The following is a 19,974-nucleotide window of genomic DNA, read 5'->3' as shown; positions in this document are numbered from 1 at the left end:
TTTGCCCATGCGCCGCTGGAACGAACGAAGAGGGTGATGGCCCCTGAAGATCAGAGGCTTTGCTGTGGGTTTTGGGACCAGTGCGGGCTGGGGAGCTCCTGGGTGGCGGCGCACGTTGAAATGGAATCCACGAGTTTGATTCCTTCGAAAACGGCTTGGTGGTGTTCTAAAGCTTGTAAGGTGAGGACGAAAGAGGGATACCGAGCCGGAACGACGCTGGAAATGTTCCGACAGGACGACGCGATCGATGCATCACGGCAGGGCCTCACCTTAGATGCCCGGCTGTTCGTGATTTGGTGGATGGATGAAATACGATGTTTTTTTCCCCAGTCAAATTGCCGCATCTCATTGGCAACAGCTATGCAAGCTAAATGATCTAGCTGCCATCTAATGGCCTCCAGCTCGCCGTAGTTTGCTTTCTCGCTCGCTGAACCCAATACTGTGTGCTCTATCCTCGCACGTACGGTGAAGAAGGCGAGCCAGATCCAAGCCGTATGGCTTTGAGATGCAGACACTGCAGGGTGGATTCCGAGAGGGGCGCTGGCAGGGGTAATTGCGGGAACATTTAACCTTGGAAGTCTATTCTAAGCCCTCGCGGCCTCCACTCGCAACGACGACCAAGTTTCAAGTTTTGGAGCGTCCGCCTATCAATCGTCACGAAGATGCATTGAACCAGACTTCCAATTTGGCTGTATATGTGATGGCATACTGTTTAATGGCAGTTCCACGAGCATGATGAGTCGCTGTATCATATACATTGCAGGTGTCTACCTATATTTCCCTTGTATTCCCAGCAACTAATCAAAATATGCAGAATCAAAAGAAGCTATTAAAAGAACAAAGAGCTCGAGAACTTGTGGAGCAATGACGATCGGTATATGTCACCCACTCTATGCATACAAGAAAAAAAAAAAAATACAGGCAGCATTCAGGCTTTCTTTTTCTCGTGTTGGCCGAATCTCGCTCGTCTGGTTCGTTGCATCAACTGGGGAATACGAATGATGGCATCACGAATAATAGACTTTGGCATCGCGCGCTGGATAATCCCATAGTCCATGCGCCACGCTTCCTTAGAACAAAGAAGGCTTTTAATTGACTTTTTTCTTATTCTACTTGGATACCTTTGTTTTATTTTTATTTACCTATACTAGCTACTTTTATTCCGTACCAGGCACAGGCAAAAGCTGCCTCTTTGCTGCTTCTCCCACGCTGATCCACAGAAAAACGAAGCCTCCGCGCAGTGTCTCACACTGTCTGCCTATCACAACCTCGCGACTCTACTATCGTCTTGTCTCTCCCTGCTGTGCCTGTTAGTGATTGGTAGCTCAGCATAGCCAGCTGGCGGTTTCGAAGTGGCGCCGGTCAGTGGATCATGCAATCCGTCTCCTTGTGGGTTTGTGTGCGACGCTCTCGGGCCAGTTGCTGGCAGCTCGACCCGTCGCTGGGTGGCCTCAAGCCTGGATGTGCGCGTAGCACCTGGTAGCAAGCACCACACTTTGGCCAAGCACGAAGCTGGCGTGATGTGATGCAGCAATGGAGATCAGAATTCGTCCGAGGCCCGCTAAAGGGCGCAGAGAAGTCGTCTCGGTGCGCGCCCAGGCGTGTGGCTGTTGTGCTTTCTGGCATTAAATATCGAGGCCCTCCATTCCAGCTGCCCTTCTTCCTGCCCTTTTCTTCTCTCCCTCCTCCCTCTTCTTGCCGCAACATCCTCTCTTTCCTGCAAAGCCTTTCACTCGTTTCTCAATCTCTCGTTATTGGAGCCTCTCGCTTCTTCTTCTTCTTCTTTCCCTCCTTCTCTGAATTTTCGTTATCAAATCTACCGTATAATTCTCGACTTGGCCTCTCGGTTTCAATCCACTCCTTAACAACTCATCCATCTATCGATACATTTTGTCCGCGGCGTTCCACAAAGACTTATCACATCTGCGCCGTTTCATCAATCAGCAATTGGCATCATCATGAAGGGATACGCTTTTCTCTCGGCCATTGCCGGCCTCAGCGCCGTCATGGCCACTCCCACGCCATCCAAGAACAGCCCTCCGTCCAAGCGAGCCTCGCTGCCCGTCGTTTCGGCTTCTGGAAATGGTAAGTGAAAGACGACCTCGAATGGAAGACGGACATTAATAAGTTTGAAATGGGTAGCTTTCTGGGCCGATGGCAAGCGCTTCTATCTTCGCGGCATCGACTACCAGCCTGGTGGTTCTTCGGGCACCTCGGATCCCTTGGCTGATTCCAAAACCTGTGAGCGAGACATCAAGAACTTCAAGGACCTTGGCGTCAATGTTATTCGTGTCTATGCTGTCGACAACTCCAAGAACCATGACGACTGCATGAACGCTCTCGCCGACGCTGGCATCTACCTGGTCCTTGACGTCAACAACCCGGGCTACTCCATCAACCGCTCTAAGCCCGGACCTTCCTACAACACCATGTACCTTCAGAGCGTTTTTGCCACCGTTGAGATGTTTGCCAAGTATGACAACACACTGGCCTTCTTCTCCGGTAACGAAGTCATCAACGACGAGCCCGGAACTGATGCATGCGCCCCCTACATCAAGGCTGTCACTCGTGACATGAAGAACTACATGAACTCTCGTGGACTGCGCAAGGTTCCAGTTGGATACTCTGCCGCTGATGTTTCTTCAAACCGCTTGCAGACAGCAATGTACATGAACTGCGGTAGCGACGATGAGCGATCCGACTTCTTCGCCTTCAACGACTACTCGTGGTGCAACAGCGACTTCAAGACCTCTGGCTGGGACCAAAAGGTTAAGACCTTTACCGACTACGGAATTCCTATCTTGTATGTATACCACACTTGACTTGCCCTCCATTATTTCAAAATAGCTTGCTAACGACTGCTCGCCAGCTTGTCCGAGTGGGGCTGCATCAAGAACCGCCCTCGCAAGTTCGAAGAGCTGTCTGCCCTCATGAGCTCACAAATGAGCGCCGTCTACTCTGGTGGTATCATGTATGAATACTCCAAGGAGGACAATGACTACGGAATTGTTACTATTGATGGCGACTCTGTTTCCAAGTCGGATGAGTACGATCTCTTCAAGAAGGCCCTGGCTGCTAACCCTACTCCTACTGGTTCCGGTGGCGCTGCCAGCTCTAGCAAGGCTGCTCAGTGCCCGCCCAAGGCCTCTGGATGGAACGTTGACCCCAGCTTGGTCCCCGAAATGCCTTCTCAGGCCAACAAGTACATGAAGAAGGGTGCCGGCAGTGGCCCTGGCCTTGGTGGCGATGGATCTCAGAATGCTGCCGATAGCGGTACTGCCACAGCTAGTGCTACAGCAGGCACGGCATCCCCAACAAGCTCAGGTGGCGCTGCGTCTGAAACCGAATCTGACAGTGCTGCTGCTTCTCTCTTGCTCGGCCCCATGGACAAGGCGCCATTCATCGTGTCTGGTTTGGCCATGGTGTTTACCCTGTTCGGAACTCTTCTCCTGTAAGGGCCTGATTAGCTGTCAATTCGGGAGATTTTGAAGTTTTATTATTTTTGGCGATTGGGAAGGATGGGGCTTTATTAATGCCGTTATAGATCAGGAGTCTTCAGCTGTATGGTATCAATGAACTCCGGGCTGAGCAGTAATGTAAAGGCCACCCGGGTCTGGGTCTAGGTCTGAGTCTGGAAAGTCTGGACAGGAGTGGGAGGGATGATAATCTTACAGTTTAGGCTTTGGAGCCATTGTTTATACATGCATCGCCTTTTTTTTTTACCCTTAGAATTCATTTTGGTCATTTGATTTGTATTGCAGTTAAAGTGAAATTTGTATATGGAAGGGAGGCTGTCGACGCTACAGCCTTCTGTTACAAGTCTATCTGATTATTTGATTGGATAATATCTTGATATCCCTAGGTATGTGTATATATTCACCATTAAGAGGTAGAGCTGGCCTCAGAGTTCGTCTGCGAACTCATCCTGATGTTTGTCCTACAAGATTGTTCTATACCAGAAGATCGAAATTGCAGGATTATATGTAGGATGTTCATCTGCTTTAATCTTTAGCTCCTTGTCTCCATCAAACCGTAAACGTAAGGGGGTGTTCTTATCATACCATTTTGCAATTTTTCTTTTAAGAAAATATGAATACTGCAAGTTCGTCATCTGCATGAAGCTTGATTCCGATTCTCGATATTCCGTGAATATATCATACCACTGCCGAAGCTTTGTACCGTAATGGGATCTTGAATACCCATCCAGATGTTTCCATCTCTTTGGCCATTGATGGACGTCCGCAAAGAAGTTCAAAACATTTTCCAGAGCATCGCACTTATAAAAGTCCCGGGGAATACTCAAAAGGTATGTAACCCTCTTGACCTTGCAAGAGAGCGTTTAGTTTACCAAGCTGCTTATTCTTTTGATGATTTCAAGATTGGCCAACGACTTCACTGTTTCCTCGGAGCGTAGTTTCTTCGCTGGGTAGAATCCATGGTTCTCATGCGCAGCTTTATTCAGCATGGCTCGTCTGCTATTTACGAAATTAATATAGCAATTTAGAGGTATTGCAAAAGCGAAGATGATCTGTATCCTCAATCTATGAAGCAGCAAAGAGAAAGTGAAACGCAACATCTGAGGTATTCTCTAATGATGCTTGTCAATTCCTCATTAACTCTATAGTGTATGTACCTTATTGGCCTCAAAAGATAAATTTCTCAGCTATCGAGTTTGAACCAAACGACATTGTTATCAAACCCATTCACGGAACTTATAGCTGAGCATGAGAAGAGAAAGTAAGTACACCCAAGTTATTTACCAGAAGACCTAATCTCTCTGGCTGTTCTTGCTTTAAACGATGCGCAGAGAAAAAGACCAATTTATGAGAATAGTTGTTCGTTAAAGAGGAGAGACAGTCTGAAGGAATGGGCAGCCATAGCGATTCAATACAGAATGGATAACACGATCAGAAGCCCGCTATCCCCAGACTCGGACGTTGTTAGCCCCACATTAGCTGTGCCTCGGCTTCGCTGGAAACGGCAATTGCTAGGATAAGCAAAGCGCCTCGGTATGCCATGCTGTCGACAACTTTAAACAGTTGATCTTTTTCTTCTCTTGTATGGAAGATTGGCTATCATTTTACATTAGTCTGGTTATAATTCGCTTTACGCCTTGCGAAACATAATATATACCTTTCGCGATTGATTGGCGCCTACGATCCCTTCATTCACTCACCTCTACGCCCGAGAATCTCATACCCAGCAAAGCACCAAGAATAGCATCTCAAGATGTCATCCGCGGCGGAATCTCCCCTCGCGGCCTACAGCGCCTACAAGTTCTTCACCATCACCGGCCCCAAGCCATTCGTAGCACACGTGCAGATCCAGCGGCCAGAGAAGCTCAACGCCTTCTCCGAGCCCATGTGGCTCGAGTTTGGACGCATCTTCCGACAGCTGAGCGAGGATGCCGATGTGCGGGCAGTGGTGCTGAGTGGAGCGGGCGACAAGGCGTTTACGGCCGGACTGGACGTACAGTCGGCGTCTCAGGATACAGTGCTGAACTCAGATGCGAGTGATCCGGCCAGGAAAGCGAAGAAGATCAGGGCGCACATTGAGGAGTTTCAGAGCTCTATTGGAGCGTTGGAGAAGTGTGAGAAGCGTAAGTCTTTATATATTCAACCTCCCTTTGGACATTTTTATTCTATCGAGGAAAATTCATCTAAAGTAATATTCTAACAGCGGTGATTTGTGCCATGCATGGAATTTCTATCGGCCTCGCCATCGATATTTCCTGCTGCGCCGACGTCCGCGTCTGCGCGTCCAACACTCGCTTCGCCGTTAAGGAGGTCGACATTGGTCTCGCCGCTGACATCGGCACGCTCGCGCGTCTCCCCAAGATCGTGGGCTCCAACTCATGGGTCAAGGACGTGTGCCTGACGGCCCGTGACTTTTCCGCACAGGAAGCCCTGGCGGTGGGTTTCGTGAGCCAGGTGCACGAAGGCAAGGAGAAGACAGTGCAGGCGGCTATTGATATGGCGACGTTTATAGCATCGAAGAGCCCCGTGGCGGTTCAGGGTACGAAGGAGCTGTTGAACCACGCGAGAGACCACACCACGGTGGACGCTCTGCGGTATACGCAGTTGTGGAATTCGGCAGCGCTGCAGGGGGCGGATTTCCCGGCGGCGATGTTGAGTGTGTTGAAGAGGCAGAAGCCGACGTTTGCTAAGTTGTAAAACATCGGTCGATCGTGGATGGTAATGTTTAGATATTAACGATACGGTTATTTGTACAGTGGCTAGAATAAACTGCCTGGTAATGTATGGGCTCTCTTTTAGTGGAATAAATAAAGGTTGTTTTCGCCAGACGTGGGTTTGAAATTTGAATAAAATAGACCCCGTAGTGTATGTAAAATGCTTGATATCGGGCGGCTTATTCGGAACCAGACTCGTCGACAGGAGGAAGATTCTCCTTCAGGCGCTGCAGAAAATGGTCGTGTGAGCAGAAACCGAGGAGAATAAAGCGAGTAAAGAAGACATCGGGGGGTTTCAACATACGTCCTCGAGTTTCTGTTTGAGCAATTGAACCATGTTTTCCTTCACCACGACACGCTCCTCGTCTAGATCCTCGATGATGAAGTCGTGATTGACGCTATCGATGTTGACTATGATGGATTTGATGGAAGGATCGCATTCGATCAGTACGCCTGAGCACGAGGCAAGAAAGGTCAGTTACAGGCTATGGCCCGAGTGAGCTGGAAGAAAAGCGAGCGAGATGCATACCTCTGATTGCGCGGGGCATGCTGGGCAGGAGGTGGTTGATCCGGAGTCTGAAGATTGTGAATCGAGGCAAGGCTGCGCTAAGAAATAGATGATGACGGCGATCGCTGGAGAGTTCTGGTGCCTTAGGTGTGCACGTCGATTTACGGCGGGTCTTGGGGGGCTCCAGGCCGTGGCTTTAGCGCCCGAGAAACGGTCGGGGTGGACCTTGAAGGGGCGCGCCGGTGAAGCTTCCCGGGCATATATACGTGTATCTTTAAATCACGTACAGTTCAGCAAGGTAGCATCAGTCGGCTTGGACATCAACTTGACAGCATGCCGACGACTTCATGCGGGCGTGGTAGGTATCAGCGTGTTAATCGCCGACAGCTCCGTATTCCGCAGCGATGCTCCAAATCATAGGCACCACACTTCGGTATAATTGTGCCGTGCTCCCCGCACAAAAGATCCCGCGAGGTGCTCACTCCAGATAGCGAGCTTCATATAAACGGCTAAATTATAGCTAGACCGAGCAGTAGATGCCCAGGCCCGACTCACTTGGTCTCCCCTGGGCTCCCTTGATGCACCATTACGGATAACTGGACCCGTGGATGCCACTCACACTCAGTGACAAATCCGTCGATGGCAGCGACTATTGATGTGACTGGCCGGCGGGCGGACTAGGAGCTGCGAGCATAATACATAACATAATGGATGGATTCGGAGGTTTGAAGAGTGACGTCTGCAGAGGCTGGTCCGGATCGTACAAAAGCATTCCGTCACCTCTTTATCTGAGTGGTTTTTAGCTTCACCTTTCCGCCCTCTACGATTGCATTTCTTGTGTCTTGAGCCTTGCTGCCATGTGTTAAACGCGATACAAATCTCATTTGTTATCTGCCCACCCTATTTCCTCTTTTATTGGAGGAAGTGAACTAATACTGAGATTGTATACAGCTAAAACTCTCATGTGTTTGTTTGGGTAGCTGCTCGCTGGCTTGGATGCAATAGACGCAGACACACTTCAATACACACACAGTTGACGACCATCATCATGTCTCAGCCTTCAGATCAGTCTATGTCGACGCGACCGTTGACATATATAATCATCCCTCTCCTCGCCCTCTTTGCCGTATTTTCGATGTTGGTATTCTTCTACATACGCCGTCGTGGTACTCGGGAACCCACCCTCGATCCTTCGCTTTGGAATCGAGGCCGCTGGGTGAGACGAGACGGAGCCTTGGTCTGGCTGAGACGAGATGGAACCTACCTACCGCGGCATTCCAGACGTAATCCTTGGGGAGGATTCGACTCTCGCGAAGGGCTTAATGAGCTGGGGGAAGCACCGCCTCCGTATTTGGTCAGGAAACTGTCGGCTGAAGGAGAAGATGTCGCGGCTGGAACACCGACGGAGCTGAGGGATATGGAGGAGGGGAGAAGGCCGCCGGAGTATATCGCTGAGCCACCGCCGGCTGTCACGATAGATTCGAGGAGGACAGAAGCATAGCGGGAATGCTGACTATATATTTTGCGGATGAGATTGAGATTCAATGTTGCTTGTCATTTCGCGGAGTTTCGAGGCGTGGTGTAATGATGGATTGAGGTTGTTTTTGTTCTAAGTCTCATGGCAATTGGATGGTGTTTTGGAATCTCCATATTCAACAGTACATTAAAATCCGAATATACGACTTTTTCGAATCTTTATTTCCGCGGAAATCAATATGATTTGGGTCTGGAGCCGGCTTGTTCCCGTTCAAGACATATCATGATACTGTATAAGAGCTGCGCAGGGCGAGTACTGGCTTTCGAGACAGCACCGACGTGGACTGATGGGACAGTAATTTGGTATAAATGTATTTATACTGATGTCTACTTATACCACTTGACTTGTCTCACTTTACCCATTATACCTTCAATATGAAGAGAGGAGAGCATACTGTACATCTTTTGCTGCCCAACGGCTACACCCTTCTACAAATGAAAAGAGATGGCTTATAACCCTATCTCTCAGCTCACGCTGGGTCACGCTTCACAACCCTTCGTGTCGGAATGAATTACTTGCACAAATGACCTGCTGGTAGCCGAAGGCGACCGTTGATGAGAGACAAACGAGCTCTGCCGGTATCACGAGTGCTACTCCCGCGCATCCACTCGGTGGCGCGCATTTCTATCACGTACTCGTACACTGCGCTATTATACATGACCAAACGCCGCCAACCTGTGAGGGGGGAAAAACAAATTAAGACTTGCATGCGAGGAACCTACATCATTGGTGTGCTTGTTTGAGAAGAGAGGTACATTCTGCATTCGTTGAAAGCTAAGAGAATATGAGACAAGTTTATGTAAACGAGAGGCTGGATGGCCAGTATGATTTGAATAATTCAAACGCAAGACACCGTTGATTAACTAGTTCTTGACGGATGTGGTTTATTTTGATGGAAGATGAAAAAGTAGCCTTTAACGCTTGAAGTCGAATGAGCTTATTAGTATACTGTCGCCCTTCTTAATATTAAAGTGTTAGACAGCATCTGGGTCACGGCAGGCTCCCGGATATCCTGTCAAATAAGCTCGATTTTTTTTTTAATCTGGTAAAACGAGCCACGGCAGTTCCGGAGCTATAGAACAGAGGCTTGGGCCGGTAGTGTATTAATTGAAAAGGCGCCCCATAGAATGAATTACAGCTCAATGACTAGCAGCTCACTTGGCCGATCGATCACGATCCGCCGGGCGGTGCCCATTTTGGGGTCCGCTGAAGCCGCTGAATGCAGATGGCGAACGCCCACGAAGTGCATCTTCAAACGCTCGAGTTTAACCTGCGTCTCAGCCCTACCCATCCATGTGCACCACGAGCTGCTGGGGGTGCGGGAGAACGCGGAACGAGAAGTGACAAAGATTTGGCAGCGTCCATGCGCAATCGGCAACGAAAGACGACCGACGACGCACGAGGATGGAGGTTTGGAGCACATCGTACCAGTGCGAGCCCAGATCAGTGGCACAGGTGCTCCGTAATTACTCGTACTTCCAGAGCTAAGCGCTGCAAGCATTTTGGGAGCTGCTTGTCCGCCATGCACATCACGCAGATTCCCACTTTCAGCCCTCGGCAGGCCTGCCAACGTCGGCCTCCTGGTTCGTGTCCCTTGTCCCATGTGCCTGGGCCTGGCAGCAGAAATACGTCCAAGCTGGGCTGTTAGGCGGTTCTGGTTACCCTGCCAGCGTGACGGCCGATTCAGGTCGTTCTGGCGCCATTGGCGGGTCTCTTTGGATTTTTTTTTGGAGAAACGCCATGGTTCGGCTTCTCCATGGCTGCCAGGGGTTGTGGACGCGGTTGCGGCTTGAAGCCATGGGGCGGGAAGAAGGTGTCAATCAATAGCAGCAGAGCAGAGCACAGTACAGTATCACAGGCAGAGCGACGGAGTAGCGAGTACAGAAGCCGCGCCGAGGGGAATACATCATGGTGACTTCAACGATGCTCAACGTTGCATGCAGATGAGGGAATAAGCATGCTGAGCTGAGGTTGGAAGAGAGAAGACGCAGCGACACGTTGGGCGTTGACGGGCAAAACACGGCTCTGATTCGAGCTCAACTCTCCTTTTTACCCCCTCAGGCTGACGATCGGCCATTGGCTGGAAATGCATGCGCAGAATGGGTGGTAGCGCAAGCTGGTGCAATGGCGCTGCGCTGTATCACCAGCCTCGTCCTTTTTTTTTTCTTTCCCCTACTGCGCCACCCGCCTATCAAAAGCGCAAGGGGGATCGTTGATTGATAGAGTAGGTAGATTAGGTAGCGAGAGAGAGAGAGAGAGAGACAAGCGAAAAAAAAAAGATGGCTGGTGTTTCTCCATAGAAGATGAAAATATCGGTTTCGCGGTTGGCCAGTTGTGCGCTACTGTGCTTGCGCTCTCTTGAAAAAGAAGCATCATCAGTCCGTTGGATGCATCACGCATGCATGTACCCTCCATGTAACCACTTTTGACCTCAGCAGGTACCGCATACCCCGTGCCACCGCCCAATCTGGCCAGCAAAAGGAAAACAAGTCAGCCACCAGCCATAGCGCACAGCACACCGTAGACGCTACTACAGCGTGGCCTAGCACACCCGTTCAGAGGGCCCAGCAGGCGGCACCACCCACCCCTGCCCGCCCGAGCGCCATTGGACAGGCGCATCGGCAGCGCCAACTCATCAAGCAGAGGCCCCAGCCCGCTTCTGGACAATAACAAGGCCTCAATCCATCCCATCAGCCTGCGAGTCTCAGGTCGGGCCCTCTCCTCCTCCTCCTGCTTGCATATCGCATCGCCCACCTGCGCCCACCTGCGTCGCCTCGCGTTTGCTGCTTTTCCCTGGAGAGGAAAAAAAAAAAGGAAACGCGAGAGAAGCAAAAGAGAAAGCCCCCCAGCAGCGACTCGCAGTTCCGGGCATCTTATCGCATCGCATCGCATCGCATCTGCTCAGCTGGCAGCCGCATTTGCAGCTCACCGACAGGCTCCTCCAGCAAACCCCCGTTTTGCTGCTGCTCCTCCGCCTCGCTCAGCTAGCTGTACATACATATTACCTCATTATTCCCACATATTCCTCCTACATAACCCATCCTACAACGGCACGTCGTCGCCCGCACGCCATACGTACTTGTGCGCATTTCCAGGTACAGCTGGCTGGGCCTGCAGCTACTCCCTGACTCTACAGCTCCGTTGTCTGTGAACCTCTTTACCGCTTCGGCGCCTGAGCTTCGCCACTGTTCAGCTAAAAACTGGCCCTGGCCCTTCCCGATTCCGCCCTCTCCTCTTTGGTTCCTGTGAGTTTCTGACATCCAAACCCACCTGCTCGGGCCCATCTCGAGTGGCCCATCTGGAGATTCACTTTGCTCTCATTCTTTTCACGCTTTCCATCGCTGTGCCCGTCCATTTGCTGACGTCGCTCAAGGCGCCCGTCCCATTCTTAGCCAAGCGTTGGGCCCTGTTCCGGATGTCTGGATATTACTATTATTTATTTTAATATCTCTTCCTCAACCTCGCCCTTTGTTTCCCTTGACGCCCCTTTCCGTAAACTTTTGGGAGTTCGCCTTTGAGGAGCTTCCCTGCCGCGCTCACGCCCATTGGTAGCGGTACGACGTTAGGAGGCAAGGATACCGATTGCCCTTTGTGCCTAACATGAGCACCGTCAGTAGAAAAAGCCTCCCGCTGCCTGCCCCGACCGAAACCGACGAGACAGAAACGCCCACGGAGCTTACCGCCGACATCTCCAGGCTTGGTGACGAGAAATCGGGCTACTCCATGGCCGACGACAGCACCGCTCCAATCTCCAGTCGCGCTCGCGGGCACAGAAGCCACCGGTCTCAGACATCGCTATTGATCGAGTACTTTGAAGGCAGCAGGACAGGGAGCTCGACCAGTCGTAAACCCAGCGTGCGAGTGCGGCTCACCCCCTCTACCTCCAAAAGGGGCAAGAGCAATCACAATATCCAAGTGACGGAGACAAAAACTTCCCGCAAAGGTTCGCTGACTCGACGGATTCCCTTGGACGATGGCGTCCCATCCCGCGAGCACGAATTGCTCGGAGCCGACGATGGCCATAGCGTGACGTCGTATGCTTCGGCCACCGAGGAATCCACTGTCTCACGAAACCCCATCGATATAGAGATTACCCAGGGCCAACAGCAGCAGCAGCAACGACGGCGCCGCCCTGCCAGCCCACTGATTCCAAATAATGAGAGAGAATCCTCCTATCCGCCAGGAAATGGCTCTGAAATCTCAGCCATCCCCACAGACAGCTTCCTGGATGGCTCTCCTGGACGCGAACTGGGCTCGGGAGAGCATCTCGAAGAGACTATAGAGGATCCCAAGGCTACCAAAACTAAATCAAAAGACCGCTCCTCCAAGGTTTCATCAGACAAGCCCAAGGAGAAGGGAGAACGCAAGCGGCGGTCAAAGAGTCGGGCTGGAAGCATCAGTGAACCTCCGCCCGAGGAGATCTACACGTCGTCACGACGTCGCTCCAGCCGAAGCCGTAACCCGGAACCACCAGCGCCTCAATTTTCTGCTGTTGACTCGAGTGTCTTGTCATCAAACTTGGCCCCAAGCCATCGCTCCATGGATACTCGCTCTATGCGTTCTGGCGCATCGAAATCTTCAATCAACAACCCCAAGTTGCTCGAGACGGTTGAAGATGCTATCCGAAGATTGATTTTGCCAGAGTTGAGCGCTCTTAAGCGAGAACAGAGCAAACGAGAAGGCCGACGTGCGTCCTTTTCTTCATCCGCCTCAAGGGAAGATATTGCATTGGACCGCAGGCGGTCTGCAAGTCAAAAGCCCGAGTCAAGCAGAGATAAGGACGGCGCGAAAGAGAGTTCCAGGCACAAAGAAAGACGAAACCGTGAAGCTCGTCACGACTACGATGACCTGTCGGTGCACAGCCCTAGCCGAGATTCTCTCGATACGGATTTCCGCGCTCATGATGATGGCAACACTCCAAAGAGAAGCAGTTTGGCCAAGGCAGCACTCGCTGGCGCGACTGGCGCAGCAGCAGCCAAGGCTTTGTCCGGCACAGCAGACGATGTATCTGAAACTGGGGGTGAAAAGAGGCATCGTGAGAGGCGCAGAAGAAGGAACGAATCCCGAGCCAGGAGCCAAAGTCTCGGCCGTGAACGATACGCGGAAGAATATGATGATGAGGAAGAGTTGCCGCCAGCACCACCAATGCCCCTCATGAGCGAGATCAACCCCTCAGAAATGACGCGGACCTCGATATTGTCAGCAGAATCTGATGGGCCACACTCAGCCACGGAAGAAATCGCCCCATTGGCGAGTCAACAGAGAGACATCCCTTCGGCTTCGTCAACACCCACTCCTTCTAGAGCATCTGTAGACATACCCCAAGTACTAGGCAGGACTCATGCCAATGTGTCACAGGGCGACCTTACTGCTCTGCCACGTGGCAAGAAGGAATACAATCAAAGCCTGGAGTATGATACGGACGAGTTCGGAAATAAGATTCCCATCGGCAATTTCAACTACGATGGAGATCCTCGCGATATTGACCAGGGCGAAGACCCAGACGATGGCTACGATGATGGCTATTACAATACGCAGGACGTTCCTCCGCCTCTGAGATATGTCCCGTACCAGGCGGGCCTACGTGGCTTGAGCCCAATACCCAGCGTGTCTGGCTTCACAGAGGCTGATGGAGAAACGCCAAATAGGAATTCACGCGGCGACGCCTATGGATCCATCAAGTCTCATCACTCACTGCAATCACTTGACTCTGTCCCTGGTAACGTTAATGGGGGCCAAAGAGGCACTGCCTACTCTGAAGATTCTCAGATGGGACAGACGGCTGCAGGAAAGGCTGTCCGACCTATTGCTGCTAACCCAAATATCATTCATCCCACCATTGCGGCCGAATCTGCCGTTGCCTCCCTGATTGATGGGTCAATGCTTGACCAATCCGTCCTAACTGGCGTCTATAGCGGTGCGGGAGATTCCAATCTCTCATATGATGACCGACTTAAGCTTCAAAGCAGCCGGGGTGCTAGCCCGGATAAGCGTTCTGGCCTTGATCACCAAGAATATGACGACGATCGTCAACCAACTCCTGGACAGTCTCATGGATACATGGAATATGAGCTTGATGAGAATGGACGAAAGGTGCCTCGCACAAAGTATCGCCAGTCCCCCACATCGTCTGAAGCTGCCATCACCGCAGGCGCCGTTGGTGCTGCCGCTGCCGCTCTAAAGGCCGCTCAAGAGAGAAAGCAAGCCACCGTTGAGGATGCTACCGACGAGAACTACGAACCTGCCGGCGTGTTCCGCAACAAATCATTCAAAGAGCGTGCTATGGAAGGCTGGAAGCCACGAAACACCCCCACTCATAGCTTGGACAGACTTGATTATGAGGCTGCGCCCCAGTTGGACGCTAGCAGTGTTCCCGATCAAAATAACCCAATGCCTGAAATTGGCTACATTGACTCAGAGTTGCAAACCAACCCATCGATACTAAACGAAGACATTGCCCCTGGTATGTGGTCTGGCAAGGCCACGCCTACAGAATATGGCCAGGTCATTCCCAGGTCAAAGTCTGATGAGGAAATGAGAGATGCTCACCTCAACGATGCTGCCCATCTCAGCCGAGAGCCGAGTGGAGAAGTTGACGAGTGGCGGAGAACGTCTGCTGAGCGGAAGCGTGACACTCTGCTCACCAACCCGTATGAGGATGCCAGCCCCATTGTCAACCCCGAGCTTAACGATAACCTTCTGGGCTCTCGCGGCCTGGGTTTCAGCACGGGCAGCCCTGGGTTCAAATATGATGAAGGATACATGTCTAATGGACCTAATCGAACCCCCGACGCCGAACCCAAGGGCAAGGCTATCAATCTCGCGGGTCCGTCCAAGTTTATGGGAGGCGAAGATCCATTCTACGGATCTCAGGGCAACCGCGCTCTTAGCGGCATGTCTCAAGGCATGGCTTCTCCGTTTTACGATGCTTCCACGGGTGGAGGAATCGACCGCATTGAGAACAAGGATATTGTTGCCTTGATGCAGCACGTAAGTTGAACGAACAAGACCCCCCAAACTCTGTATATAACTAAAATTGCTAACACGTTTCTTTCCTTTTTAGCTCATGGTCCGCGATGCCCAGCGAAGTGCCCGTGACACAGAAATTGTTGCTCTCCTTATGAATGCTGCCATTGAGATGCGCAATTCCTTCCGTGACTTGAAGGAGCTGGTTCAAGATACCGGAGATGATGTCATCTTCGCCAACTCTGAAAACACCGAAAAGCTTCAAAAGGCTATCAACGGACCAAGACCTTATCCTGGCCCTCGCTCTGTGCAAAGCGCCTCAGTTGCCACTGTGGATGATATTGCAGTGAAGAAGAAGAACTTGTGGAAACGCGCTCTCCAGGGCCTTAGTGCCAAGGGCACAAGCGATCTCACTCGCATCGAAGACATGCTGATGCAGCTTCTCGGAGAGGTTGACGTTCTCAAGACTCAGACAGCCCCGCCCATCTCTGCTAGAGTCTCTACCAGCGGTGCAGGACAGTCATTTGACAATCTGCAGCCGGAGGGGCAGTACGAGCATGACAAGGGCTACGAACCCGAAGGCAACTCGACCACCAGCCATGGCAGCCAGTCCCAATCCCAGGGGCAGCGTAAGTTCTCCGATCATCGCATCGACACAGTGCCCGAGCACGAGGATGAGTATGAGTATGATCACCCTACTCCGACGGCAGAGCGAACTCAAATCATTCCTCCGATGAGCCCCATGGATCGCGAGATGCAACGTAGCGGCTCTGTCCCTCCAGACGGCGCACAACAGGTCTCTGACCAGGGCTACCACCAGCCGCACAGCGCCGACAACACCCCCCCTCGGAGCGACAAGGGACGAAAGGGCAAGTCAAGTAGCACCAGTTGGTTGCCTAAGATCTCCCGCTGGTCTGGAACGACAGCGTCTACCGTAAGCAAGGCGCTGCGCGGCAACACCAAGAAGGACGCCAAGAATGAGGACATGCTGCAATCTCGATCAGGATCAAGCATGGCTTCGCGTGATGATCTCTATCCTCTCGACACCTATGGTGACGACAGACTTCCGGGAGGATTTCCCGAGGCACGCCTGGCACCGCCACACGAGATTCATCAGGAATCATCAGCGCCTATTGTGCCGAATTTCACCACACCAGAAGATCCGAAATACAAGGCGCACCGCAACTCGCTCAACCTCATGCACCCTCAGCCAAGAACAGGACAGACAGAGCGATTCCGAACCGCGTTGGAACATTCTGCTCAAGATTTCGATGCTCCGGCGACACCCAGATCTGCTGATTGGGGTGGCTCAGTGAACAGCCTTGGCCGTCTCAATGGCAACACAAATGAGCGATATGGAAACGAGGGTGGTGATTACTGGCCCGCTGCTCTGCAGCAACAAGGCTCTGCCCCAGCCCGGCCACCCAAGGAGCCCATGAACGGCTCAGCTCAGCAGACATCACCCCGATCTACACGGATTTCAGCGCTGCAGAAGGGCAGCCCCTTGGGCCCTCAAGGCTACGAAAGCGGCTACGGCAGTGGCACCGGCACTCACCCCAGCCAATACAACAGCACCAGCCCCAAGCCTGAGAATAAGAACTTGAACGCTGCCCTTGGCATCCCATCGCGCAGGCCCAGCGGCCCTCGAGCAATGACTCCCAAGAGCCCAGATGACGTGGCAAGAGAGGAGAGGCGACGAAAGAGAGGTACGTTACAATGATGATGACAATCACTACTGCTTTTTACTCAGGAATGAAAGAGTTTATTAACTTGTTATCCTTTTGTAGACACGTTTGGCAGCATTGCAAGCCACGTTAGTCAGGCCAGCCAAGAAACGGACACATTCTAGGCAAAATCGTACCGTTTCATTGGGCCTCGGCCTCATCCACAAATTGATAACGCAGCTCAAAGAAAAGAGCGAAGATGGTGATTTTTTTTTTTCCTTGATTGTTATTATTACATGCACCATGGCTGTATACATGGGATACATGCTACACAATACCCGTAAAATGGTTTTTCGTTATTTCAAAAGAAAGAAGGAAAAAAAAAAAGCAAAAGGTGCATAAAAAACTACTCCAGCAAAAGGAGAGACCAAGGGGAGGGTAGTGGGGATTGAGGGGAGAAGAAGAAGATCGCATTGCCTGGCTGTTGTGCAAGGCAACTTGCGAGGATATTACATAATGCCACAGGAATTGCTTCGAGAGAAGCTGGTAGGAAGGATATATGGGATACGAAAGGATTTTGAAGATGGACTTTTGCTTTGCGAGACTATATCTGCGATGAGCTGTTTTAGCCGGCTCCGTTTGACTTTTTTTCCCCTTCTTGATATTTTTGTATTTCTCTTTCTTCGTTCTTGACGACGACATGACATGATTATTTGATTCTAGAGCGGAGCGGAGGCATTATTTGTGCTGGTCTTAATCTGGACGATGCACTGCTGGCATTGAAGACGAAAAAAGGAGATGAGACGAGGGACGGGGGGTGAAGCTCTCGGCCTTTACAAGCTGACAAGAGGCGTAGCATAGTGCGTGTTTTTTTTTTTCAATGGCACAAATGATGCATATTTGGCAGTGAGATTTTGCCATGCTCTCTATCTACTTGCTCTCCTATTCGTGCAGCCTGCCTAGTGGTCTAGATACAAGTAGTATATGCATGTGCGAGACTGTGTCTCATGAAGTTGTGAGACAGACGTGAGTCCTGTTGGTCCCATCCAACCATGCAAGAGCAGACACGTTGATAATCACAAGATGGATGTTGGAATCGGCATGTATCACACTCTGTGACGCCGTAGATGGCTGCTTTCCGGGCCGTTTATAGGCCAATCAAGCTGCCGGCCCTCTTCACCGGTATTACTGTCCGTCTTACGTGAATCTGCAGCCGATAGGATGCCTGTGGCGCCGCTAATAAATAGTAAGTCGGGGAGGCAAGTACAGTACTACAAGTATGTATTACGGATGGGGGACTTACGGATGGGGGGATTTTTTCCCACCCCACTTTCTTTTCTCTATTCGTTTTTGACAGGGCATCTCATTTCATCTATCACAGTAGTATTCAACTGCGGAGTGCTGATTCCTCTCACTTTTCTGGGGAAATGGGGAGTGTTTGAAGAATTTAGCACGAAGACGATCTTTTTTTTCCCCCTTCCTTATCTGAAGAGCGTTATACAACGAAAGTAAAAGGGACTTGCTGTTCTTGTTTCTGCAAGGGGGTACGGCGTTTTTATCTGAATAATACTGCGGTGCCTGGCTGGCTGACCTCATCGCTAACCGACTCAACTACCTAGGCCTTTTGCTCTTATACACACATAACACTTTTTTTTTCCTTTTCTTCTTCTTCCTCTTCTTTTCATTTCCTATTCATAGCGCTGGGAAGTTTTCTGCATCCGTTCTCTCTGCGTAAAACTCGCCGGGCGTCGCAAATGGCAGAGGCGACCGCTTCTGGGACCTCGACGGGGTTGACGTCGAGTTCGGTTGTCGCTCAAGAGACGAAGCCTGCGACATCGGCCAGGCGCGATTACAAGGGATTTGTGGCGGGCGTGTTTAGCGGAATTGCAAAGCTCACGGGTATGTTGTTTGTGTTTTTTTTTTCCCCCCAATGTATATCAATTTACTACAAAAACACCCCTTTCTTTTCTTTCTGGAGGCTTTCTATGTTGGAGAGTTGTTAGCCTATGCGGATGAGATAACCTGCGTTTGGTGGTTGGACTCGAGCTTTCTTGCACTGAACAATCCTGACTAACCTCACATCCTTGAATCTTTGCAGTCGGCCATCCTTTCGACACCGTCAAGGTCCGGCTTCAAACAACCCAGTCCTCGCGCTTCAGTGGCCCTCTGCAATGCGTCCTGCAGACGATCCGCAATGAGGGCGTGACGGGCCTGTATAAAGGCGCCACGCCGCCTTTGGTCGGGTGGATGTTTATGGACTCGGTGATGCTGGGGTCGTTGAACGTCTATAGACGACTCATGGCACAGCATGTCTTTCACGTGGATTCCTGGACGCCAGGGGCTGGATCTGGATCAGGATTCGGGCTTGGAAATCTGTCTTCGTCGCTGAAGTCGTTGGGGGCAGGGCAGACATCTAGATCTGCGTCGTCGTCATCAGAGCCGTCGTATCTGCCGCCAGTGGGCCACGGCATCGCGGGCATCATGGCCGGCTCTACCGTCAGCTTCATCGCCGCGCCCGTAGAGCACATCAAGGCCCGTCTGCAGATCCAGTACGCCGCGCGCAAGGCCGAGCGCCTGTACTCTGGACCGCTCGACTGCATCCGCAAGATCTACACCCACCACGGCGTGCGAGGCGTCTACCACGGCCTCTCTGCCACGCTGCTCTTCCGGAGCTTCTTCTTCTTCTGGTGGGGCAGCTACGACGTCCTTTCACGGACTCTTCGCAAGAACACCAACCTGAGCAATCCGGCCATCAACTTCTGGGCTGGTGGGCTGAGCGCGCAGGTGTTTTGGCTGACGAGCTACCCGAGCGATCTTGTCAAGCAGCGCATCATGACGGACCCGCTTGGCGGAGGGCTGGGAGATGGAGAGAGACGGTTCCCGAAGTGGCGGGATGCGGCTGTGACGGTGTATCGCGAGTCTGGATGGAGGGGATACTGGAGAGGATTCTTGCCGTGCTTTTTGAGGGCTTTCCCGGCGAATGCGATGGCGTTGGTGGCTTTTGAGGGTGTGATGAGGACTTTGCCTTGAAAAGGGTGATGCTTTCGTATATACTTGACCCCCTCCCCCCTTTTTTTTTTACTTGACACTGAAGATACCTCGTTTATGT

General features: G+C 51.5%; 7 protein-coding genes across 7 annotated transcripts; 6 read left to right on the top strand and 1 right to left on the bottom strand.

The window, feature by feature from the left end:
- The first annotated feature begins 625 nt into the window (after positions 1-625).
- TrAFT101_006027 (uncharacterized protein) lies at positions 626-4,043 on the top strand. The gene is made up of 4 exons (XM_024900179.2): positions 626-763; positions 815-2,085; positions 2,143-2,803; positions 2,870-4,043. The coding sequence occupies exons 2-4, from the start codon at positions 1,959-1,961 to the stop codon at positions 3,453-3,455; spliced, it is 1,374 nt and encodes a 457-aa protein (XP_024760551.1). The 5' UTR covers positions 626-763; positions 815-1,958; the 3' UTR covers positions 3,456-4,043.
- Positions 4,044-5,052: 1,009 nt separating this feature from the next.
- TrAFT101_006026 (uncharacterized protein) lies at positions 5,053-6,365 on the top strand. The gene is made up of 2 exons (XM_024909857.2): positions 5,053-5,599; positions 5,680-6,365. The coding sequence occupies exons 1-2, from the start codon at positions 5,230-5,232 to the stop codon at positions 6,171-6,173; spliced, it is 864 nt and encodes a 287-aa protein (XP_024760550.1). The 5' UTR covers positions 5,053-5,229; the 3' UTR covers positions 6,174-6,365.
- TFB5 (TFIIH complex subunit tfb5) lies at positions 5,599-7,809 on the bottom strand. Its single transcript, XM_024903938.2, has 3 exons — positions 6,720-7,809; positions 6,495-6,643; positions 5,599-6,417 (listed from the first exon to the last, which is right to left on the bottom strand). Exons 1-3 carry the CDS (start codon positions 6,736-6,738, stop codon positions 6,370-6,372), a joined length of 216 nt encoding a protein of 71 aa, XP_024760549.1. The 5' UTR covers positions 6,739-7,809; the 3' UTR covers positions 5,599-6,369.
- TrAFT101_006024 (uncharacterized protein) lies at positions 7,747-8,199 on the top strand (the record flags this gene model as incomplete). Its single annotated transcript, XM_024908192.2, has 1 exon — positions 7,747-8,199. One exon carries the CDS (start codon positions 7,747-7,749, stop codon positions 8,197-8,199), a length of 453 nt encoding a protein of 150 aa, XP_024760548.1.
- A 1,163-nt stretch (positions 8,200-9,362) lies between these two features.
- TrAFT101_006023 (uncharacterized protein) lies at positions 9,363-9,832 on the top strand (the record flags this gene model as incomplete). The annotated part of the gene is made up of 1 exon (XM_066127637.1): positions 9,363-9,832. The coding sequence occupies one exon, from the start codon at positions 9,363-9,365 to the stop codon at positions 9,699-9,701; it is 339 nt and encodes a 112-aa protein (XP_065983750.1). The 3' UTR covers positions 9,702-9,832.
- Positions 9,833-11,835: 2,003 nt separating this feature from the next.
- On the top strand, positions 11,836-17,050 carry TrAFT101_006022 (uncharacterized protein; the record flags this gene model as incomplete). The annotated part of the gene is made up of 3 exons (XM_024900255.2): positions 11,836-15,225; positions 15,299-16,907; positions 16,989-17,050. 3 exons carry the CDS (start codon positions 11,836-11,838, stop codon positions 17,048-17,050), a joined length of 5,061 nt encoding a protein of 1,686 aa, XP_024760547.2.
- A 1,569-nt stretch (positions 17,051-18,619) lies between these two features.
- On the top strand, positions 18,620-19,895 carry TrAFT101_006021 (uncharacterized protein; the record flags this gene model as incomplete). The annotated part of the gene is made up of 2 exons (XM_024908191.2): positions 18,620-18,764; positions 18,964-19,895. 2 exons carry the CDS (start codon positions 18,620-18,622, stop codon positions 19,893-19,895), a joined length of 1,077 nt encoding a protein of 358 aa, XP_024760546.1.
- Between the last annotated feature and the right edge of the window lie 79 nt (positions 19,896-19,974).

The sequence above is a fragment of the Trichoderma asperellum genome, chromosome 3 (genome assembly GCF_020647865.1).
Source record: "Trichoderma asperellum chromosome 3, complete sequence".
NCBI lineage: Eukaryota > Fungi > Ascomycota > Sordariomycetes > Hypocreales > Hypocreaceae > Trichoderma > Trichoderma asperellum.
This window is presented reverse-complemented; position numbering and strand designations above follow the sequence as displayed.